A 25404-nucleotide genomic window follows, 5' to 3' on the forward strand; every position below is an offset into this window, starting at 1 on the left:
CTTTTTGAGATATCAATAAAAACCGCATTTGGGCTTTTGCTTCCAGCATCAGACGGCGTGTAGTTGGCACGCAAGCTGCTTCCTGGTATTGATACCAGCCACAGAACGGATACCAGGCATGTACTGAAAACATAATGTAATGTACCGTAACATGCCCTGGGTGTACAGCGTTATTATAAGGCTGGTAAACACACAGCGAGGAAGGGAGATAAAAGTTGTTTTGTTTTGTCATCCATGTGTAATAGGTTGCGCTCAGTTTAGCGTTCTTTTCCCATGGGTGGGAATGGGAAGGATTTGGAAAGGACGTCGGCCATGGCCTATCCCAAAGGTACCTATCCGGAATTTGCCTGGTGTTGAACATGGGCCACCATGAAAATCACTTTCAGGTTGGGCGAGACAGGAATCGACTGTGCTCTCCCGAATGCACGCTAGTACAGTTGCGCTTGAGCTCCGCGGAGATTAAAGTGTGTAAAATAAATAAATAATAGTGTTGCTGCCATCTCACCACAGACAGCTCTGAACATTCCACATAATAAGTCAAGCTGTTTGTCTCCTAATGTCTAACCTATCCCAACCCAAATTATCCAGCATTGGTAACACTGCTTCTTTGCCTGAAATAACCTAGCACAAAACGAGGTGCGCTTTATAACACACACACACACACACCCAAGCAAACGGGGCTACATGACCACACTGTAAAAACCCCGGAAATGAAATAACAACAAACAGCCACTCCTCTCCACAGCCTGTCGAGTTTCTTAATTACCTGTAGCGGCTAGCATTCGTAGCAGTCGCCGCGGTGGTCCGGGTTCAATTCCTGGCTCTGATAAGCAATTTCATTCTGGTTGGAGGGCTGGAAAGGGGTACACTCAGCCTCATGAGGCACAACGGAGAAGAGATGGATTCGGCACTCATCTTAGCTATCCTGGAAGTGTTTCCGTGGTTTCCCACTGCTACTCCAGGCAAATGTCGGGATGGTTCCTTACGACAACGGCCGCCTCCGTCCCAGTTCCTCACCTGAATTACAAATACAGTACACTACTACACACACCACAATAACACAGGTTATCAGACACATTCTAGCAGACATACAAGCACATAATTAAATGGACACATTGTGTATGCGGATCACTGAGACACACGTTTTCAAACATCACCTACCTCGTATCTTTATTCTTGTGATAATTCAGCCTCCAGTTAATGAACGATTGGCCGCGAGTGGTTTTGCCACATAAAGTACTGAACTCGTTGCCAACACGGTCTTTACATACAAAATGTCCGACTCGTAACAATTACACTGACGAGACGTTATGTTCCCGTGCCTACGCTCTTAGGATCATTTCCAATGAAGTCTACCTCGGACATTAGGCCTATTCATTTGCTTTTCTAGAACGAGCTCTTCCGGTGTTTTGTGTTATGTTTATTTCTCAACCCATACAGTAGTATGTACTGTACACTAAAACCAGTGACAATTATAGCTTTTGTTATGTTCCTTTCAAGGCAAAGTACTTACTTTATTCCTTTAAAACACATCAACCCTCCCTGTCCTGTCATGAGTTCGCCTGTCATACACACTTCGCAAACCCATTACATGTGTACGAGTTGCTTACATGCCTGGTATCCATTCTGTGGCTGAACTCACTCCCACGAAACTGCTTGCACGTCAATATGTCCTTGCCCAACTTCACGCCGTCTAATGCGGCATGCAAAACCGCACATGCTGTTCTTATTTATATCTCAAAAGTAATTGTCCGATTTTGAAAATACATATTTGAACTTGTACGCAGTTGAACTTTTAGGCCAGCTGTATGAATTTATGCCATTCCATTTTAAAATATGGAGTTAATATCAATATCTCGGTTATTAATCACCCCATGGGACTAAATAGTACATTATTTTACAAGACCTTGGGTACCATTTACGAATATGAAAACAGAATGCCGATATCTTTAATGGTTTAGAAGTTATTTCCGTGTAACATGTTAGGTGAATAACCCTGTATATCAATGATATATGAAAAGAAATGGGATCGGAGATAAGGCTTTTTGCAGATGATGTTATTCTGTACAGAGTAATAAATAAGTTACAAGATTGTGAGCAACTGCAAAATGACCTTGATAATGTTGTGAGATGGACAGTAGGCAATGTTATGATGATAAATGGGGTTAAAAGTCAGGTTGTGAGTTTCACAAATAGGAAAAGTCCTCTCAGTTTTAATTACTGTTTTAATGGGGTGAAAGTTCCCTTTGGGGATCATTGTAAGTACCTAGGTCTCAATATCAGCAAAGATCTTCATTGGGGTAATCACATAAATATGATTGTAAATAAAGGGTATAAACTAAATGAGGCCACAACACTAGTTGCAAATCGAGGATTGTGGCAACGTTTAGTAAATTCTCAGAGGCTTGCAGACTGAATGCTGAAAGGCATAACAGTCTATAATGATAATGTATGTATGTATGTATGTATGTATGTATGTATGTATGTATGTATGTATGTATGTATGTATGTATGTATGTATGTATAAAGGGTATAGATCTCTGCACATGGTTATGAGGGTATTTAGGGGTTGTAGTAAGGATGTAAGGGAGAAGACATTTAAGTCTCTGGTATGACCCCAACTAGAATATGGTTACAGCGTATGGGACCCTCACCAGGAATACTTGATTCAAGAACTGGAAAAAAACCAAAGAAAAGCAGCTCGATTTGTTCTGGGTGATTTCTGACAAAAGGGGAGCGTTACAAAAAATGTTGCAAAGTTTGGGCAGGGAAGGCTTGGAAGAAAGGAGACGAGCTGCTGGACTAAGTGGTTCCGAGCTGTCAGTGGAGAGATGGCGTGGAATGACATTAGTAGACGAATAAGTTTGAGTGGTGTCTTTAAAAATAGGAAAGATCACAATATGAAGATAAAGTTGGAATTCAAGAGGAAAATTGGGGCAAATATTTGTTTATAGGAAGGGGAGTTAGGGATTGGAATAACTTACCAAGGGAGATGTTTAATAAATTTCCAATTTCTTAGCAATCATTTGAGAAAAGGCTAGGGAAACAACAGATACCTGGGCGACTGCTCTAAATGCAGATCAGAAGTGATTGATTGATTGATTGATTGATTGATTGATTGATTGATTGATTGATTGATTGATTGATTGATTGATTGATTGATTGATTGATTGATTGATTGATTGACCCTGAGTCGACACAATGTTTTGCCACTTGTTGCTAGGTTACCTGGCTTGGCAGGGCTTTTGTACTTCGTTTGGTAAGTGCTGGTCTCTCCCAGAAACCAAAAGAAACCAAAGAGGAGTGTTTTAGTTTCTCTTTGCCCAGCAAAATTGCTATTTCCTTGAAAATGGAAAGCAGTCGCGGTGAAGCAACGTGGCGGCGCAAGGTCTGACTAAAGCTGAAATTCTTGCTCTATTTCGGCTGATTTTGATGATAGTGACCATGAAAGTGATAAAAATTTTGAATCTGGCAATGAAAGCGAGATATCCATGAGTGATTCAAGTGACGATATTGATATCAGCGTCGCGAGAATTCATGGAGGAGGCGATAATATTATGACTCGTCCCGATCCCAGTCCTACAGTGCTGATTTCAAACATACCTTCGAGATCACGGAGAACAGATGATGCAGGATTACCCAAATTTCCTTACAGGTTAGTCAGTGGATTCATAAGTTGTGGCAATAGACCTAAAATAGAATTAGAGTACTGGCAGCCTACTGATCAGTTGCTGACCTCTATTGTCCATGAGACAAACAAATTTGCCAAAATGAAAATACAGCAAAATACTCCACTTCAGGGGTGATCAATCTGATTTTCTTGGAAAGCTGTGGCTTTAAAAGAGCTGAAGGCATTTATTGGTGTAACTGTCGACATAGGGATGAACAGTAAGGCAAAAATGCAGGATTATTTTAGTGAAGACTGGTTGGATAAGCAGATGTCTACAAGGATGTATTCTCTAGAGACAGTTTTCTACAGATATTCTGGAATCTCCATCTTTCTTCCCCTGATGCTGAAAAGGCAGGCCCACAATGTAGAGGTTCGAAGGTCAATGTCGTACATGGACATGGAATTCGGGAAACACTTCATTCCAGGGAAGAATCAGAGTATTGATGAAATCACTGTAGGCTTCATGGGTCATGTCGTGTTCAAGTGTTACAATAAGCTGAAACCAATAAAGTGGGGACTCCTTATTTATGCAATGTCAGACTTGAGTACTGGATATGTATGTGGGATTGAACCATAATACGGTTCAAGAACCACACAATCACTTGTTAGGCCCGATTTACCCTTCACTTGCAGGATAGTTATTCATTTGGTTACTAAAGTTTTGCAAGCCACCAACGAAACTGAGTTTTATGCCTTTACAGACCGGTTCTATACTAGTTACGACCTTGCAGTTGAGCTACTGAAACTAAAGGTCCATATTACAGACACTGTAATGGTACATAGTAGAGGCCTGCTGTTACAGGTGAGAAGCCACAACAAAGAGAATGGATCAACATGACATTATTGCACTCTGAATACAGATAACACTTCTTGCTTGTTTTGGAAGAACAATCGGATTATAGCTATGCTGTCCACTTTCTATGACAATTCCACTCGGCTGTGCAAAGAATAAGATGTCAAAGTGCCAAGGAAATTGTAGAGAAACTTACTGCCATATGTGCTTATAATCAATACATGGGGACGTTGATGTTTCTGACCACTGCTAGCTCATACCCATTCACACGTAAGTCAGTGAAGTGGTGGAGAAAAATGTTCTTCTGGCAATCACAATAGTGAATGCCTTCCTAGTCTTCAAAAAAGGTGACAGTGGAATGACCCATCTGAAATTCAGGAAAAACTTGGTAAGACAACTTGTAGGAATTGTGCCGAATACACAGAACAGGAAAAGGGGAAGACCTTCCTCAGTAGACGAAAAGTAAGGCTGAATGGCAAGCTGCACCTGCTGTAGCCCCATCCCGAAGGAAAAGCTAAGGATAGGAAGGTTGGCAGCGACAGGAATGTTTTTGGAGGGAAGCGAGAGACAGTCCACTTCTGTAAAACCTGTGAGAAGCAACCAGGACTCCATCCAGGCATTTGCTTGGAACGCTTCCACACACTCAAGGTATACCATTAAGAAAGTAAAACAATATTTTGTGTCATGTAAATACCATACATTCATATATATTTGTAGTTCTTCCTGTATATATTGTTACAACCCGTACTTAATACCAGGTTTTAAAATATGAAGAATGCTGACAGAAATAAATATGAATTGGGAGAAATCAGGACTTGTAAATAATTTGAGTGGAAAGGGTTAATGTACGAATAGGTTCTGTTTTAGCAGTATTGGTGTCCAGGGTAACGAAAAGTCGGATGTGGCACTGTTTAATCAGCTGAATTTGGAGTTGCAGCAGTTTGACATACTCCTCCAAAAGGTTATAACAGTCCAAAGAACAAACTTCTCCTTGAAATTGTGAGGTAGCAAGATGAGTATTGAGTTACTTCCTTATCTCTACACACTAGTGTGAAATTTATCTGCCTACCAGCTGTTCCTGACAGAAGTGCACGCCTTGTCAATAAATGACTGTTTCTCATGATCCAGTCTGTCTCAATGAGCTCCCCCTTCCCTTCCTTTCCATTCACCACGCACTGAATCAGGAAAATCCCCTACAATTTTTCAATGAACTTCAGGTAGGTCCACTAGCTATGTTCTTGTTTTTACAGTAATATTGATCATTGTTAAACTGGAAAACACTTTGAAGGCAACTTAATTATTACAAATACAAAATACCTACGAAAGATACACACAGATCTGACTGAAAATAAAATACTCACCACCAACAGGTGCCCATTACTTTTGAAAGTTTTCAGGCAGATTTGTGAAATTGAAAACCTCTCCAGGTTTCCTTTGCCCTAAAGAAGAATCAACATTTCAAGTAATTAATTCCTTTAGTTTCAATGGACTGCAAAAATGCTGAAATTATGATGAAATGATGTAATTATTTTGTTGAACTAATGAATGGGTATTTTATTTTATCCTAATGTGCAACCTGAAATGAAACAATGGCATAGTTCTTATTTAATAAAAACTTGTAACACCCTCACTGCTTGATATCACACACAGGGAACATTACTGATATGTGTACGTCTTTTGGCATGGATAGATGCATGGTTGTACATACTTTACACTTACATCTTATATTAACGTACCTACCAGGGGATGCAACATGTGTTTGGCAGTCACCCATATCATTCACAGCGCTATGTGGTGCTTGCCCCACCTATCACCACGGACGAGGGTGGGAGTGATGACACTGTTTCCTTCTATTCATCATGGTATATTTAAGTTTCTTCTTGGTGGTGTTAAGTTTGAATAAGTATTCCTGCTGGGTGTTGTACTATTTATATCATGATATTTGTTTTGGAAGGTTCCATACAGTCTGTAGTCCTTACTAAGTAATTTGATGATGCTTGTTGTTTAAAGGGGCCTAACATCTTGGTTATCGGCCCATTAAGTAATTTACTGAACATAACACTGTTTCCTTTTATACATATTATTTCAAATATTTTCCCTTTATTAAGGGCATTAAACATGATGAGAAGGGGACTTCAGCTCACAATTCCTATCCTGTATTTCCTTGTCTGCAATTTCTTCTAATTTATTTTTGACATGATTCTGTATAATGCAGCATTTTCTGCTATTTAAAAAAATCCTAATATTGAAATTAGTCAATCCATATTGCTTAGTTTGTCCTGTTTAACATGTAATTAATGTAGGTGTTCTTTGGAGAAAAGGTAAAGATGAAATTATTTTGTTGAACTAATTAATTTTGTGTGTTTGGAAAAGAAATACTTTGCATTAATCTTGTATTTATTAATTTACAGCTATTTAAACCAAAGGAAGACAAGGATGACTCCACCAAAGTTCACCAAGAACCACCAAGGGCATTACTTACTGCATGTAAACAAATTGTGGATTGCTTGATTGAGAACGTTTTGAGACTAGAAACTAGTTTTGCTCAGGAAGAAGAAGGACATGGTTCATCTCAGCGCTTGGTAGCTTGCCTCACAACACTATATCTCTTTGCTAAAATAAGACCTCAGCTTCTTGTAGATCATGCCATCACTCTACAACCCTACCTCAGTGTTAAATGTCAGGTAAGATCTGAAATTTTACATATGAATTCCACCAGCTTACATTGGTTTTACTTCTATTTCTTCTTTGTCAGAAATCCACCAGATTCCTGTCTCATTAAATTTTGTATATTCATGCTAATTTTCAGTGTGTGTCAATTTTGTGATAAACATAACCGGAAAATCCTCCTACAGAAATTAATTAAATATGTTATTTATTTACAGCGAAACCTTGTTAGTGCATTCCTCATTACCACGTTTTTTCCACTTAGCACATCACGAATTCAAAGTCCCAATACTAATTGTATTAAATCTATATAAAATTACCTTACTTATGTCATGAATTTTTGCCATTACCACTCTGTATGATAACATTTTTCCTAGTCCTGAAAATGTTGTCATCCCTGGGGAAAGGCACATCTTTGGGACGTAGCGGTGCTTTCTGTTTCCATGCCTGTTCTTTCCGACAGGAAGTTATCACGTCTGTTTTCACACTTCAGTTCCATGCAGAAAACTTGGTAGTTAAGTGTTCCATGACAATCTGTCGAGGATAGCTATAATCTTGGATGAAGCGGAGAAAGAAACAAAGAAACAGTGGGTTCAGCCTACATGAAAACGTACAAGATTAAGAGAAGAATTTTAAGGACATGATGTATGACAAAATTAAATTAACAGAAATACATTAAGTGTGCTGTTGAAGAAAATGGAACATTTAGTTGCTAAGGACATTCTATGGAGATTAACTGTACCAAAGGAAAAACTGGCAGTATACTACCTGTGCTAGGTCTGTTAAAATAAAGTAGGTACGTCATTGAAATGAACAACATTTATGATCATGATAAGCTTTTATTAACATGAATGCATACGTCCAATATTTTGTAAAAGTGAAAATGTAAAATACTCCTAGCGAGCAAATACATTTTGCCGACAAAGATCACACGGAAGCACTGACGGTCATGGTGAATGCCATTAGCGGAAGTGTTAGTTTACAAGGTGACTGTGTTTTATTTTAGTAATCAGAACTTTATTAGGCCCTCCCACTTAATCAACACTATACAAATATGATTGAAACTTAATTCTACTTCAATAAACGTAGGACTAGTTTCACTCCACTATTGGACCATCCTCAGCAACAATATAATAAATTTAAAAACTATACACACAACACACAAACTATGATATAAAATTCCTGTTGCACCGAGCTTGATAGCTGCAGTCGCTTAAGTGCGGCCAGTATCCAGTATTCGGGAGATAGTGGGTTCAAACCCCACTGTCGGCAGCCCTGAAAATAGTTTTCCATGGTTTCCGATTTTCACACTAAGCAAATGCTGGGGCTGTACCTTAATTAAGGCCACGGCTGCTTTCTTCCCACTCCTAGCCCTTTCCTGTCCCATCGTCATCAAATTCAAGTAAAAATGTTAACACTGTAGTATTGTAAAAACTTCTTTAAGATTTGTCCTGCAGATTTCAGCAAAACCCTTTAAAATACTGTTTACAAAAGTCTTTAGCATAACATTTTAAAATAAAGACTTGAAAAGGCATGATTGTCACTGAACAATTTATACCGTCGTAATATTACCTGAGAGAAATTTGTGCTGCATGTTCATAATTTGAAATGGAAACTAACACCTTATTTATATACAATACTGCTAGTGAGTAACCGGATTTAAAATGTAGGCTATCTTAACCCTTACCAAGCGGATAAGTTTTTGCTTGTGAGCGTAATTATTTTTTGTACAAAAATTTTGTATTCTTAACACACATGCAAATGCGAATATGTAAGTACTCTAAGGTTTATTAAGTAATTCATACCTGATTTCAGGAGGTCACCTTGTAGGTATCCATATAATCTTGAAAAAATAAATCGTTAACTGCGGGTTATAGTGCTGCTATAAATATACTGGCAAATTCACTAATAAAAATGTACAGTAACAATGTAACTAGTATTTATGATTCAATATTACACACATGATGTTGAGTCTTCCCTGACTGTTTAGAAACTTTCACTTGTGTGATACATTTCAAAGCATGTATCAGGGTGTAAGAATAGCTTTGCTGTACAAATTTTACAATAATAAATATTCTCTTTTGTTACTTTTTGGGCCTTACAGACAACACAGGCCACAGAACCCTTTTTTCATCATATGTGTCTGCTCTGTCACGTAGGTTATTTTCGCACTCACTTGCAACAGTTTCACTTTCCTTGCTTCCCCACTCATTATCACACATTTCTGGGTATTAATCATCACTATTTATTAATTGTGAATCTATTTCACTCTCATTTTGAATATATTTCTGCGACATAACTTCTAGAAAAGGCAAAACACGAACTTTCACAATGTCAACTTTAAGATAAATAGTTTCGCTTTTTTAGCCAAATTAGTAAACATTTTCCAAACATTTCCCAAACATTTCGTGATTTCACGCTTTGCGAAAAACAGGTGCCTTTAATGATGTGAAATGGGGATAAGATGATGATGAGGTACAACAGCTGAATGTACTGAATAGAAGTACTGATCAATGGGGATTGAGGATCAATGTGGAGAGGAGGAAGACAATGGTGATGAGAAGAGGAAGTTAAAAAGGAAAAGGGCCTACCAAATTTGGAGACAATGAACTAGAAGTATTAGAACACTTCAAATACTTGGGAAGCAAGTGAATTGACAGAAAATTGAAGACTGAATATGGAAATCATTAGAAGGATCTAATTGGGGAGTGCTTTTTACCACCAGGTACGGAGATTAGTATGGAATAAAGATGTACCACTGAAGGCTAATGAAGTAATGTACAAGGGATATTGCTTACCTATAATGATATATGCAGTAGAAATCTGGACAATGACTAAGAGAGTTGAGAGTAAAGTGCAGGCAGCTGAAATGAAATTCATGAGTAGTATGGTACAGAAGACAAGGAGGGATAGAGTGAAAATGAAGATATTCGAAAAGAGCTAAATGTGCAAAATCTAAATGACAAACTGGAACAGAACAGATTGAGATTGTTTAGGCATGTCAAGTAGGTGAAAGAAGATAGACTGGAAAGACAAACATTTGAAAGACGATGACAGGAAGAGAGAACTGGAAAAAAATCCAAAGAAGAGCAGCTCGTTTGTTCTGGGTGATTTCCGACAAAAGAGTACCGTTATAAAAATTTTGCAAAGTTTTGTCTGGGAGGCCTTGGGAGAAAGAAGACGAGCTGCTCAACTAAGTGGTATGTTACATGTTATAAACTTCGTACTGGTCCATGGTGGAATTTTAGTATGTAAAAAACTCAACTAACAAGTTAAATAATTCCACCAGGAAGGCAGCTGTGTGTGCAGCATGTAATCAGGTGCGAGTCAGCTGTGGGAGATAACACTAGATTTGGATACAACAAGTGCACATGGAGTTTCTCTTTTAATTCAAACACAGTTGGTCCATTTTGTCCAAATTAAGAAATTATCCCTTTCCACCCACAGCAAGTGACCTGCTGAACGCTCTTTTCTTGAATAATTGTATATAGTTGTATTTCTTCATTCTTCAGAAAGTTATTAAGATAAATTTTAAGACAAAATATCAAGTGGATTTCATGTACAATGTGCTTTTATGAACAAGATATGTCACATGCTCCATGATTGAAAGACTTGTAACCAGGGCATAAGATACGTCGCCCTTTTCGGGGTCAAATGAACAAATCAGTCTGTGTAAAATACCGGTATTAAGTATACAACATTGCCGCATCCCAGGCAACTGGCTTAAAAAGAATACTTGCATGGGACTTGAACCTTCTAACACTCTAGCACTGTCCACTATCACATATCTCCCCGCCCGCTTGCCATGTGAGCTACTGTGACAGTTGACCTACGGCGCCCACTTCCCAGCCTATACAGTACCATGCTCCCGGTCTGTGCATCCACCTCCCGTTTTAAAGTACGTGTTCTGCATATCTGTACTTGTTTTACGGGTTCATTCGAGGAACCCATAATGAATTAATGGTGGTGCTCACAATTCTTGCTGTCTTCTACCCCATAAACACACATCTCGTTTTATTACCCCGGTTTAGGGAGAGGGACTGATGTCTTTCAGAATTGTAGTAAATATGAAGGGATGCATAAAACTGGATCAGACGGGGGCTGTTGGACCACCCGGTATGTAATATGCGTTTTCAGCAGAAGCATAACTCTCCTGTTTTTGTACATACGTAAAAATAAAATGTGATGTTTTACTGAAAATATGCTTTCAACTCTCTTTTGGTTTAGTTTTTATTGCTGAAAAGTGCAAATACAATTTAGCAGAATTATTGGCAAAATAAAATAAAAGTAGCAAAATATATACAAAAAAAAACTTAATAAAAATGACAAAATTACGCAAAATATATATATCTGTTCGTGGTGAAAAAGATATATCTTTTTTTTTTCAAACATCGTTACATTCATTCTTCCCCCCCCCCCCCCCCCAATAATCTTCCCTTGCTGCCTTTACGATGGTATCCATCACCATTATGAACAGTAATGTTGACAGCACACTCCCTTGTTTTTGTCTGTTGTCAATTTCAAACCATTCTGATCTACCCATAGTTGTTACCACTGCAACAGTTACAATATATTGCTTTTGTCACTGTTATTAGTTCCTTGCCAAGCCCTTGTATGTCTGGCTTTCCCATACTTTTGTTCTGGAATGTTATATGCCTTTTCTAAGTCATTACTCTATCCTTCCCGTATTTCTAAAGCCCCGCGTGGATATACAAAATAATATCCGCATCCGCGAATGGTATTCTGTATCCGCAAAATGGTTATCCGCAGATAATTTAAATATTTGAATACAGTATATTACACCCAATGTATTGAAACAGATAGATCTGTTAACATAACACAATAGGCCTGGCACCAGAACCCCTACAGTCACAGGTTTAAGAGGGGTTTTCTCTTGCGACAACTACCAACGAAATGTGACGTCATTATCCTACCACTCCACATTCCAGGTCCAGTTCCCCTCATGAGACAAACTGTAATCCAATCCCTGCACCCTATCCTAGAAGACCTAATAGCAGTTATAGAAATCCTCAACAGCCTACTCATGATCACTCCCAGGAAAAACAAATTCACTCTGATTATCACGGAAACCATCCAAAACGCAGGCCTACCTGCACCCATCATGATCAATCCCGTCCGTTATCTATCCACACCAAACTTCACAACCGAAATCTATCTGGAAACAAATCATACCAGCTCCCAAACCAATCCAGAACCACCTACCATTCCAGCTGAAACTCAAACCAATCCCCTACCACCACCACCACCCCCACCCCCGCCACCACTACCACCACCACCCACCTGACCCACCCAAGCACAGACCAACCCACAGCCAACCCACACAGACACCCACACACAAACCAAGAGTAGGCATAAAAAACCTGCTCCTAGGCCGCACACTCTCAAAGTATTACCTCAGAATCAAACTCAGACCCTCCCACACATCCCTCATCACACAGTGCTTTAATTGCCTAAAATTAAATCACACAGCAGCATCTTGCTCTGAGCCCACCAGCTGCAATAGGTGTGGCAGTCCCCACCGCCAAACAGACTGTAAGGTGCCAAGGGACCAGGCAGTGTGTGCCAACTGCCAAGGCAGCCACGCCGCTTTGTTTTCTGGCTGCCCTTTCATTAAAGAGGCAATTAAGGCACATTACAGACAGTCCCGGTTCATACATCCAAACACAACACCACCCCCACTACTCAGCCTCCCAATCCCACGCCCATCACAACCGAACCCACGACCCACCACAACCCCCTCTGCACCACTTATCCCTGATTTAAATCTAAGAATTTCATTTTTTGTCCGTAATTAACTGAGAACGTAAGACAGGAAACTTAAAAGGGTCCACCTTTTCAATACAAATAAATGTTAATATATGTTGTAAATAAACTTATAACATTTATTTGTATTGAAAAGGTGGACCCTTTTAAGTTTCCTATCTTGCCCTTTTAAGTTTCCTATCTTACTTATCCCTGATACAAACACCCTGCTACAATTACTACTATTAAACCTATTCTTGACCCAAACCAGACCACCACCCCCAATACCCACACCCACAACACCCAGACACCCCCATACCACCACACCAACCAAGTAAAAATTCCAGCCAAGTCAACCATAAACCGTGAAAATGTTCTCACTTCCTCAAGAAACAGCCTTCTAGCCCCACCTCCCATCAATACATACTCATCAAACTTCAAATCAACACCTAAATACAGCCTTAACCCTTAACAACCTAGCACAAATCTCAAAAACAGCCTAGTACAAACCTCAAAAACAGTAATCATTAACTCCACACTCGAAGCACTGGAACACCGAACACAGAGGCGGGACACTCACGTATGCTGCAAACACACATGGTGTCTTTTCTAAATTCAAACGTGTCTTAAATAACTGACACACATGAATATAATTACATTCTTGCGAACAAATCCAGTGGCAAGGCGGTTGTAGTTAAGCAACACTGGGCGTGGACAAGGTTTGGATAGGTGACCATGCAGGCCTGGCCCTTGTTGCTGGTACGAAATAATTTAGAAATATTTATTAAACACCTAACCGTGGTCAAACACTCATGCAAAGGTTGAATAGAGCCTATTTCATACTACAGTAGATCACGATACAGATATTATTATTATTATTATTATTATTATTATTATTATTATTATTATTATTATTATTATTATTATTATTATTATTACTACTACTATCACCAATTATAAATTTATTATTCTTATACTTATTGTTCTGAACCGACCAGGTGAGGAGCGCACTAGCGCACCGGTACTGGTATCATATTAGGCCCCTTTGGGGGTGCTCAAACCGTAACTTTTGGGACAACTACCGACATACTGAAATTTGTTCCTTCCTTCCATTAATTGCGGGCAGGAGCAAGTTAGGCTTAGGTCAGATATACAGCTTTATGGCCTCAAGGCTCTTTATGTATATCACTGTTCTCCTGTACCAATGTCAAGGACTGCCTAACCACAAGCAAAAACAATAGTATACATGAGTGAAAATCAATAAACGTCATTATTTAGAAATTATCAGCAAAATTATCCGCACTGCCATACAGTTTGTATCTGCCAAGACAGTAACTTAGCGGATATCTGCATCCGTGCAGGGCTGTACATATTCCCAGCTCTTTTTTTCCATGATCTGCCTCAGAATGACAATGTTGACCTTCCACTTCTGAATCCAAATTGTTTTTCTTGCAGCAGACTTTCTACCTCTCCTCTAATTCTTCTTTCCAATATCCTTTCCACTATCTTGGCAACATGTCAGATGATGCTGATTCCTCGATAGTTATTGCACATCTTCTTATCTCCTTTCTTGAATATTGGTATTATAACCCCCTTTTCCCAATCCTTGGGAGTTTTTATCTCTCTCTATACACACTTGAGTATTCTGTAAGTCCACTGGAGCCCTGCATGTTTTGCAGCCTTTATCGTTTGTATGGCTGCTTCATTTCTTGCCAAAACTTTTCCCATCTTCGTCTTTTTAACTGCCCATTCCACCTCTGTCATTGTAATGTCTAGAGCCTGGAAGTTAGGCATTTATTTTTTGTTAAAATAGGCAGGCAAAAAGGCACTTGAAATACTGAAAATAGGCAGTACTGTAATTAAAATAGGCATTTATTAGGAGTGAAAGCAAAGAGGAATCTCACTCATTATTAATGAAAATATGTATTTTAAATACTCATTCATTTCTTTATTATCAATTTATCACATAATTAGTGTACTTACTTTTCTTGGTTACAAGCAACAACAATGTGCTTTTTTCAAAGTATCAACTGTCATAGACAGACGCTTGTCAGAAAGAATGTTTTTCATCATGGAAAAGGGAACGTTCTACTTCCACTGAAGTGATTGGCCCAAATTTGTAACAAGCTATTCCGGAAAGACACATGCCAGTTAAAACAGAATTTTCACCTTTCAGAACATCACAAATGTTCATTTTTTCAATGTCCACATTAACACTTAGAACACATTTACACATTTCACTAATACTGCTTCTTTTTTCTCCTGGTGCTTGCAGCAGTTGATTTACTGCCTCTTCGAAGATCGCCATAGACAATACCAGCGAATCATCCCTTTTCTCCAACTTCAAGATTGCTTCTGGTGTCACATTTTAATGTGCTGTTATAAATGCCAGATCATTGCTGAGCTCTTCATGGTCCAACAACTTTTTTACCTTGCGAACTGAAGCAACTTTGTCTACTGATACGGCATGAAGTACCTCACGTATCTTGTCCAAATTGTTGCTGTAATATATGACTGCTGAGATCCAGGTTCCCCATCTGGTGAGAACTGGCTGTGGAGGTAAAGGGAGCTCTGGTGCCACATCCATGCAAACCCAGATTCGGGAGGGTGATTTTAGGAAGATTTTCTTTCAAGGCTGTAGCTGCATTTTTCATGTAAGGTGCCGCATCTGTGACAAAAAGTAGATCATCATCATGCCATATTCCATCCGGCCTGAGTAGCATAAATGAATTTGTGAACAACTGTGCCACTGTGGAACAATTTGCTCTCTCCATCTCTTCTGCCGTCAAAAGAAATACTGATGGTAGGTCAGTTTGCTTTGCTTCCATAGTTCCAATGATGACGTTGGCCATGTAACGTCCCATTGGATCCATAGTTTCATCAACAGAGATCCAGATCTTCTTTTCTTCAACTCTGCTTCGAATCCTCTGCAGGGTCTCTTCAAAGGAGATATTCAAATACATTTTTCTTAATGTGCATTCTGACGGAACTTCTTCTTTAGTGTACTTCTGCAGAAACGTCCTGAGGGATTGATTTTCCAGTTTCCAGAACAGAATTCCGGAGTCCAAGAAAGCTTTACATAGATCCAGTGAAAACTGAGATTGCCTGCTGGATGTTGTAACTGCTGTTGATATTAAATTGATCTTAGGGCCAACAATATTTAACGTAGACTTATTTTTCATTGTTGCAAAATTTTGAGTTATAAAGTACTTTTTTTTCGTGATTAATAGATTTTTCACAGATTTTGCAAAAGAGTATAGCTCCATCAGTAGAAAGTGTATCCGAACCGAATTCGCGAACATAGCCATCTAATTTATCATGCAACGATGAAAATTTCAGCATGATAAATAAGTCGGCGTGAACATCCGAGTTGCCTTTAACAAGTTCAATAGCAGACTAACAACTTCTTTTATGTTTGACCTGTTAGACAGAAGTGATTTCCTCCCTTCCTCTGCATTATCTCATTTCAAAATCGGGAATACCAGGTAATTACGCATTGTCATAGCAAAAGGGGTGTGAGGAAGGAGTAGAGACGTACTTCCCTCATCCTCTCTCTTTCCTGGTATTCATTATGCTTGTGCATTCCTTTCACTAATGAATGTTCTGCTATTTACAGAGGTTAAATGAATGGGTTGAGAAAATAAGCTTTCGAATGCCTGAAAACAAATAAACGATTTACAGGGAACAATTTAATTTGTGCAATCTTTCTTGTCTTCGATGTACAGAAATTCATTATGTGCTTTTTAAAATGTGTAAATTGCAGAGAAAAATTGTATTAACAATCAAAAAAGGCATAAAAAAGGCTTAAAATCTTAAAATAGGCAACGGAAGCCAAAATAGGCAAAAAAGGAAAAATAAAAATTGTCTCTCCACTTCCTAAATGCACAAAAACATATTTATCTCTATCTGATTCTTGAATATATCCAGCCAGATAAAAAAGGCATTTTGCTTCACTTCCGGGCTCTAGTAATGTCTAATTCTTTTTTTCTGTTACTTCTATTCCTGCTGCCTGGATACCTTCTCTGCATGTCTGGTTTCATATGTTCAGCAGTTCACTGAAATATTCTTTAATCAGTTCATTATCCCTTCTGGCTATGTCATTATTACTCCTTCTTTATTCTTCACAAACCCTGTGTTCACCGCTTCATTCCTACAGTTTCTTATAATTCCAAATAATAACTTTTCCCCAGAGTTCAAATCTTCCTTTACTTCCTGGGTGAATGTTTCCCGACTTTTCTTCGGCTACAACATTTTTTGCACACTCATATTGTTTCTACTTTATTCGGTCTTCTATGTTTTCCATTCCTTCCGAGTTTTCTTCTGTTCCTTTACTTTATCTTTCACTCTATCATTTCACCATGTTATCTCTTCCTCTCCTACCTTTCCTGATGTTCTGCCACATGTTTTCTCAGCATGCCTCTTAAAATTATTCCATTCCTGTTCAACATGACTAATATTTGACGTTGGAATCAGTATTTGTAATTCTTTCCTAAGCGCTTCCCGAACCTTTTTTTTTTTCCTTCCTTCCTTAAACCTCCAGGTCCTAATATTTCGTTCTTTTTTCTTGTAGTTTTGTGACCTTGCCTACTTTCAACTTTGCTATCAGTGCTGTTATGGTCACCCCCAAAGGCTTCCTCAGGCATAGCTGAAATATCCATAAGATCTTTCCAATGTCCTTTATCCACTAATACGTAATCAATCGACATTTTCATTCCTCTGTGTCTCCGCCCATACTTTGTTATCTTCTGGCAGCTATATTTCTTCCTGAACCATTTGTTTCCTATTATTAGTTGGTTCTTATGGCAAAAGTCTATTCAGATATCCCCTTCTTTATTTTTGTTGCCATATCCATATGGCCCCAGAATCTCTTCTCTTCCCAGTCACTCTCTTCCCACTTTTGCATTCAGATCTATTATAATTACTTCCTTGTCTTATAATTTCTGCACTTCTTCAAGGAATTGTTCTGTGTGGTCATCTTTATTTCCAGTTTGTGGAGCAGATTTCTCCTGTCTCAAACTGTATCCTTGCTATAATCATTCTGCCATAAAGCTGGCCATACACAGAAAAGAATTTTGACAGGCGAGGCCTTTCGTGACGCGTACCGATAGGCTACGACTGCTCGTTAGTGACCGAGATCAGTTTGAGGCGTTATGTGCTACAGGCGAGACCTGTTGTCAGCACCTCAACAGAAAGACCTTGCCTCACAGATCAAGCCTCTTGTAAGGAAAGCATGGAGTGGACAAAAGGCACTGTTAGAGAAAGTTATCGCAATATACAAAAGAGCGGCCGTGTCTCAGGCAGTTAAAAACATGAGGCACGCAGTGTCGCATTCAAGCGTTCTTTAGGTGATATGCTTTGTCGCATTACAGTATCCACCTTCAGCTTAGAAGCTACAATACCTACAATAAACACGCTATCAACTGGACTGTTCACTAGTAATAGCTACGCAAACCAAGTCATTATGTGTATGTATTACAAATCAAACCTTTAACGTAATAACGAGAAAAATCCATAAATGCTTACCTAACAGCATATCATATTCTCTGTAGTCCATTCACAAATAATTCTCGTAATTGTCCAGCTCATTTTCTCTCAGGTGTTGTATCAGATGCATGTGACAAAAGCTGTCTTGCTCTCCTATCCATGATTTCATCCACATCGATCGATTTTTCTTTTTGCATGATTTAACATATTGTGAAACAGCCGCAACAGCAAATTTTATTTTTCTCTGGACACTGTCTGCTTCGATGTCCAAAGCATTCTTCAGTATCCTCCTTTCCTCCTTCTTCAGCTTAAAACCTACAATATCTACAATAAATATGCTTCAGTAGAGCACTGTCCTTCCAAACTCAAGTTGGTGAGTTCAGTCCCGTCTCAGTTGGGTGGTGTTTGAAGGTGCTCAGATATGCCAGCCTCATGTCGGTACATTTTACTGGCTGGTAAAAAGACTTCTTTGGGACAAAATTCCAGTACATCTGCATCTCTGAAAACCATAAAAGTAATTAGTTGTCTTATTATTGTTTTTTTTACAAATTAATTGTGATGCTTTATTGTTTACTTCTGCAAAAAGTACTGATTTTGTTAGTTTCATTTGAAATTACTTGCCTTTGCCTAAAACTTTTATTAGTTTCTTACACTTAGAATCCATAATCACCACATATAAAAAGAATATCTTCATAGAATGGATGATACTGTACTGTACTGTACAGTGACAGCTGTTAACTGAAAGCAATGTTATTTTTTATTTCTAGAAATTTTACCAACCTAAAGAACAGAAAACTTTTGAGGAGACACACTAATTGGAAATACACAAGGATCATTGTGCGTTTAACAATTCATGGGTGGTTTCTTTTTTTTTTTTTTTTTTTTGCACAGTAGAAGTAAAGCTTAGTGAACACGTGTTGGTAACAGTTTAGTAGAGTTTTTGGAAAAATGCTTTGCTCTTGTAAGTTCATCTTGTTCCAAATAGGATTACTTCATTTTGACACGATTATTAAATTATATAACTTACAAGTATTAACATGAGTCACTGTTTGAATATGCCTGATGTACAGTAAAGTAGTTTCATTGTTTTAGTCCACCAATAATATTTTTCTTTTCTTCTCACTCCGTATGCAACATCACAAGGTTTGGTTTCTCTCACATATTCTTAGAGGGCAGCTGGTGTAAATTAACCTGTCATCCATAGACTGCCAATCGTCGTTCTGTAACCGTATTATCTGCGTGTTAAAAAGTTTGTGAGAGAGAATATTTATAGTTTATTTTTCCTTGTTCATGAATTTTTTAATAGGCATTGCAGTTCTGACATGACAATTCATGCAGCAGTATTATATTGATGTAAAGAATGAAAAGAAAAGTTACATTCTAAGGAGAAATAAAATTCCAGTGAAAATATTGTTTCACGAAGTGGAAGAATGATTCTTGCTAAATAATTTGCTGCTGTTAAAATATCTTAAGTTTTTGAGAGTGTTGATAAATTACAGTGTTATGATTGAAAGATACTTATTGATGTTTTGTGGAGCTTTGCAAATAACAAGATTGTATCCACCTGTTAGAGAAGTCAAGAATGCAAATCTGGTTAACATCAAAAGTGTTTGTTTGTTTTCACTGCAAAAGTAGCACTAGATAAGTGCTTTGTATGAGGTTGGTTCAAAAAGAAGTGAGCCAGGGGCTATAAAATGACAACTGCTGAATGGATCATAATGTCATTGCCTGCGGAAGAAGATGCGGTCACTATAAGAGCTCTGATGTCCCAACCTCGCCACTAGCAAGACAGAGACGCACATTCACAGGACAACAGAATGAGCTTGATCTTGCAAAATAACCTTTATATACTTGTAAATGATCGCTGGGGACATCTAGGCCTATAATTATTGCAGAAATGAGTCTAGGTTGAATGTTACAAAACACCTTACTAGTATTTTAAATTTACAGTTGAATGTTTTGTGATGTGTGGACAGGATTGTCATCAAGTTTTTCATCACACATTGATTTTAATGTGGTTCCTCTCTTTTAGATGTCTTTGTATATTCCAATGTTTTATTTATGCCAATTTTTTTAAATCTGTATGTCTGAATACTGCCCGAGCAGCTGAAACTATTCCCATGTGCTAATACTGTGATGATAATGTAATTATTGAAAAAATTTAGTTATGTAAGTCATTAGCCTTGTATTGAATAGGTGGACCCATTTTACTTACCAACTGTCAATACAGATCATCATGAAATTTTATCGTATGATGAGTTAAATGTTTCCACCTGGAGTGGATTCTCTGGGCAGTTGAATTTCTGCTTTAAAACCCTCCAAACAGTATTTCTACTTACTCCTATGTCTCTGGTAGTACGTTTTTGAACTTTGTTAAACGGTAAATTTTGCAACTTGTCTTATTTCCTGTTGCTCCCTCTGGAGCATAGGGCCTTGGCAAAATTTTCCCACACAGTGCGGTTCCTGGCCATTCTCTTCACTTCGCTCCGGATCTTGTCAACCTCTGCAATTTCCTTCTCATTCATCCTCTTCCAGGTCTTCTTGGGCCAACCTCGCTTTCTGGAGCCTTGAGGGTTCCAGTCCAGCGCCACCCTCTCAACAGCTCCATCCGGCTTCCTTAGTGTGTGCCCGATCCAGCGCCATTTCCTCTCCTTGATCTGGATGTCAGTCGGCTGCTGGTTGGTCATGGTCCAAAGATCTTCATTCGAGATTATATCCGGCCACTTCACATTTGTTATGCGACGCAGACATCTATTAATGAACACCTGTAGCTGGTTATTGATCTGTTTTGTAACTTTCCATGTTTCACAGCCGTATAGAAGGATCAACTTTACATTGCTGTTGAAGAGGCGAAGCTTAGTCTTCCTGGAGATGTTTCTATTCTTCCACACGGGGTAGAGCTGGACAAACGCACCATTTGCCTTCCGGATACGGCTTCGAACATCTTCCTCTGCTCCCCCATCCATTGTAACTATACATAGGAAGGACTCAACTCGCTCAACTTCCTTTCCACTTACTGTCAAGCTGGTCATGACATCCGAATTAATCCTCATCTCTTTAGTCTTGTTTGTGTTGATCATGAAACCTGCATGTTCCCCTTCCTTCTGCAACTTACTCAGTTTATCTTCTGTGTCCCGGTACCGCTGTGCCATACAGCAAATGTCGTCTGCGAAGTCAAGATCTTCAAGCCTGTCTCTCATCCCCCACTGAACACCCCTCTTCCGTCCTCCTATTACCTTCTTCATCACACTGTCTAGGACCAGCAGGAACAGAGTGGGAGGAAGGACACACTGCAATCTCACTCCAGACGTTTATCTTTTCTGTTAGTTTCCCTTCATAAAGAACCTGACACTCATATCCCTCGTACATCTCTTTCATGATCTTGATAATCTTCGATGGAATTCTGTATTCCTTGAGGGTCTTCCACATGATTCTTTGGTTTACAGAATCAAAGGCTTTCTCAAAGTCTACGAATGCGAGGTAGAGGATATTCCGCCATTCCACACTCTGTTCTATGATGATTCGGAGTGTATTGATGAGATCCACACAGCTGCGATGTTGCCGAAATCCCGCCTGTTCCTTTCGAAGCCTTCTTTCTACTGAATCCTTTATGCGATTCAGGATGACTTTGCTTGGAATGGAGAGCAAGGTGATACCCCTCCAGTTGTTGCAGTTTGTTGTATCCCCTTTTTTCGGTAACTTGACTATCAGCCCCTTCTTCCAGTCAGTCGGTATTTTCTCCTCTTTCCGTATCTTCTCCAGGAGTGGGTGCAGCAATTTGATTGTAGTATCAAGGTCTGCTTTCAGTATTTCCGCTGAAATGTTGTCCAGACCAGGTGCCTTCCCATTTTTCATACGCTGTCCGTATCTCACCCTGGGTTGGAGGGTCAAGGCCGATACCTGGATCCCCTTCTGCTTCTTAATCTTCTCCTTGCTGCTCATTTTCCAGTCCATCATCTCTATTAAAAACCTACGCAATGTGTTCCCTCCATCTACTCATCTGTTGTTCGCACGTAGTGAGGATCTCACCTGTCTTGCTCTTCACAGGCCTAGTTTTATTAAAACCTTTCTTCAAAAGCATCTTTGTGATGCCATAAAGCTCCTTTATATCCCCCCTTTTTGCTGCCTGTTCTGCTTTCTCTGCCTGCTCATCAATCAACTTCCTGTGATCCTTTCGCACACTCCTCTTTACTTTCCTATCTGCTATTGAATACTCAGCTTGTGTTTGAGCCTTCTGCTGTCTGGTTTTGCATATATTTAGCTTGGCCTTTATGTCCTTCCTATAAATTATCTTGTCCCAGGTCTGATCAGATATCCATTCCTTCCGCAGGTAGTTATTGTACCCGAGCTGCTTCTCACTTGTTTCCACATAGATATTATTTACCTCATCCCATACAGTCTCCACATCCTTCTCTATCAGAATCCAACACCTCAAATCTGTTGCTAAGTTCCAGTTGAAATTGTTCCAATGTCTGCTGATCCTTTAGCTTACCAACATCAAACTTCTTGTGCCGAGTGATGAACTTTTGGTGGACTGCCACGATCTTTATATGGAAGTTGGCGACGACAAGATGATGGTCACTGCCAATGTCCGCTCCTCTCTTGTTCCTAACATCTTCCAAACTCTTTCTGAACCTCCTGCTCACCGCAATGTGATCAATTTGGTTTTCTGTGACTTGATCAGGAGGCACCCACATGACCTTATGACACATGCGGGAACACCGTGCCACCTATCACCAAATCTTCGCTGGCGCAATATTCCATGAACTTTTCCCCATTTTCATTCATCTTGCCAAGACCTTGTATACCCATGATGTGTTCCAATCCTTCGTTTCGTGAGCCAACCTTCGCGTTGAAGTCTCCCATAACTATGAGAATATCCTTCTTACTGGTTTTCATTGTGGCATCTTGCAACATTTGGTAGAATTCTTCCTTCTTTTCCAACTCCGATTGTTCTGTAGGTGCATAGCATTGGATGATGGTCACATTCCTGATCTTGGTCTTGAACCTAGCAGTCAGAAGCCTACTGGAAATCGGCTTCCACTCCATAAGACTTCTCATTGCATTTCTACTGAGCAGCAACCCCATTCCATCCCCGTGCTCTTCATCCTCACTACCAGAATATAGAAATGTAATTCCATCTGTTGTCTGTATCTCGCCAAATCCTGGCCACCTCACCTCACCTCACTCAATCCCAGAATGTCCAGCCCGTAGTTCTTCATTTCCCGTGTCACTTGATTCAGTCTGCCTTTGTCCCTCAAGGTCCTCACATTCCAGAAACCAATTTTCGTTATCCTCTTCATGCCAAAGGTCGTCATCAGGTTATCCGTCCGGTTTTGTAATTTTGCTTCAGTTTCTATAATCAGATTATTTAAGAAGAGCGAGTGATTAACCCACTGATTCAGAGCGCCTTGACGGGGCTGCCATCTTAAGCCTAAGGCACCAGGCTGATTTTCTGTCGGGGGTTTCTTTCCTTAGCCTTTGAAGTTCCCACTTCTACTGCAAGGCAGCAGTTCCTATTCTATTTACCCAGAATAGGACGATTGCCCCTACCGCCAGTTCCACTGTTCCGAAGTCCCTCTTCACCGTAAACCTGGCAAGGGACCCTTACATGGTACTACCAGCCGGGTCAGCTGGACCAAGGTTTTGTAAAGAGGTGTTACTCCTTTTATCACTCGCCCTTTGTCCTGACTTGTGACAGGCAGAGCCTGGCTTCTCAAACATAGGGTCCAGGTTGGTGGGGTTAAATTTTGCAACTGGCCATTGATTAACTAACAAAAATAAATTAACTACAAAAATAATATTTGGAAACAAACATGTAAAGCAATAACACATAACACAGTACCACTCTGCATGTCAAAATAACGATTGGGAATGAGCTAAGCCATGTGGTGATAGCATACCTAAAATGTTACATCACGGGGATCATTGTCATAGCAACAGACCATTTTGGAACAGTATTAGTCAACTTTTTCGCGTTGTCTGACTACAACTCTCATGAGCCCTAGTATAGACTAACACATTGCAGTATAAAGCTGCTCTCTTAATTTACCTCACTGTTACCAAACATTTATCCATGTGTTGTATGTATGGAAATATTTATTAGCAGTTCTGTGTTTCTTAAACAGTTAGCTCATTAATATTTTAATCTTTTTCTGCCTCCCTTTGCTTTCATGTTAATAATAATAATAATAATAATAATAATAATAATAATAATAATAATAATAATAATAATAATAATAATAATAGCAACAACATAACCGGTGGTTTATTTACTATCTGTGGCATGTAGTTTTCTGTTTAACACTAGGACCGTCGGAACATACTGTATACCTAGAACCGCCGATGCGGTCATTTTGACCACTGTTTTCTAATTATTATTTTTATGCCCAATACGTATAGTAACTCATTATCATGGTTTCAAATATGTATTACTAAGTTTATAAAACATTAGTTATGGGATCTAACATGGAAAAGATTCAAAATATTTAATAGTTTTGCAAATGGAGTATTTTCCTAATTTATTACAAACACAAAAACGTTTCTATAAAACACACTTATCTAAAAACAAACATTGTTTTTACTTCAAATTCTTTTAGTATAAACGGTAAAAATAGTTATTACACATTATCAGAAAATATAATTACTGTAACATTCCATTTAGTGCAATTTATGACCTGAAACTTGTTTGCCAAATCCACGTACCACAACATATTTGTCTCCTCCTTATCCTTCAGTGTATTTGCACACGCTGATGCAATCCTGCGTATTTAGAAGCAGGAACTACATACCTTAGTTATGTAGTTTGAGCAAGAACCACATACCCGCTGTTTGCATTTTCTGCAGGTAAAACTTGTCTTATTCCTGCATTTCCTCATTTGGCATTGCCTATTCTGTACATTTCCTTCCACAGGCTTCCTAAATTCGGGTTCTGTATCCACAGACTTAGGTTTCGATCCCATGTACCCCACACGAAGCTCCACTGCTAGTTTCAGGATGCCATTTCGGCGACTGATCTTCTTCCCTG

The 25404-nt window shown here is 39.1% G+C and overlaps 1 protein-coding gene across 2 annotated transcripts in view; it reads left to right on the forward strand.

Annotated features, from left to right (window-relative positions):
* Nipped-B (Nipped-B cohesin loading factor) overlaps window positions 1–25404 on the forward strand; it is an 804192-nt gene that overhangs the window by 642079 nt on the left and 136709 nt on the right. For both annotated transcript variants that reach the window (XM_068226150.1, XM_068226151.1), the window contains one exon: window positions 6875–7147. In XM_068226150.1, coding sequence (XP_068082251.1) covers window positions 6875–7147 — 273 coding nt within the window. The remainder of the gene's footprint in view (window positions 1–6874; window positions 7148–25404) is intronic.

This window comes from Anabrus simplex, chromosome 2 (assembly GCF_040414725.1).
Source record: "Anabrus simplex isolate iqAnaSimp1 chromosome 2, ASM4041472v1, whole genome shotgun sequence".
NCBI classification, from domain to species: domain Eukaryota; kingdom Metazoa; phylum Arthropoda; class Insecta; order Orthoptera; family Tettigoniidae; genus Anabrus; species Anabrus simplex.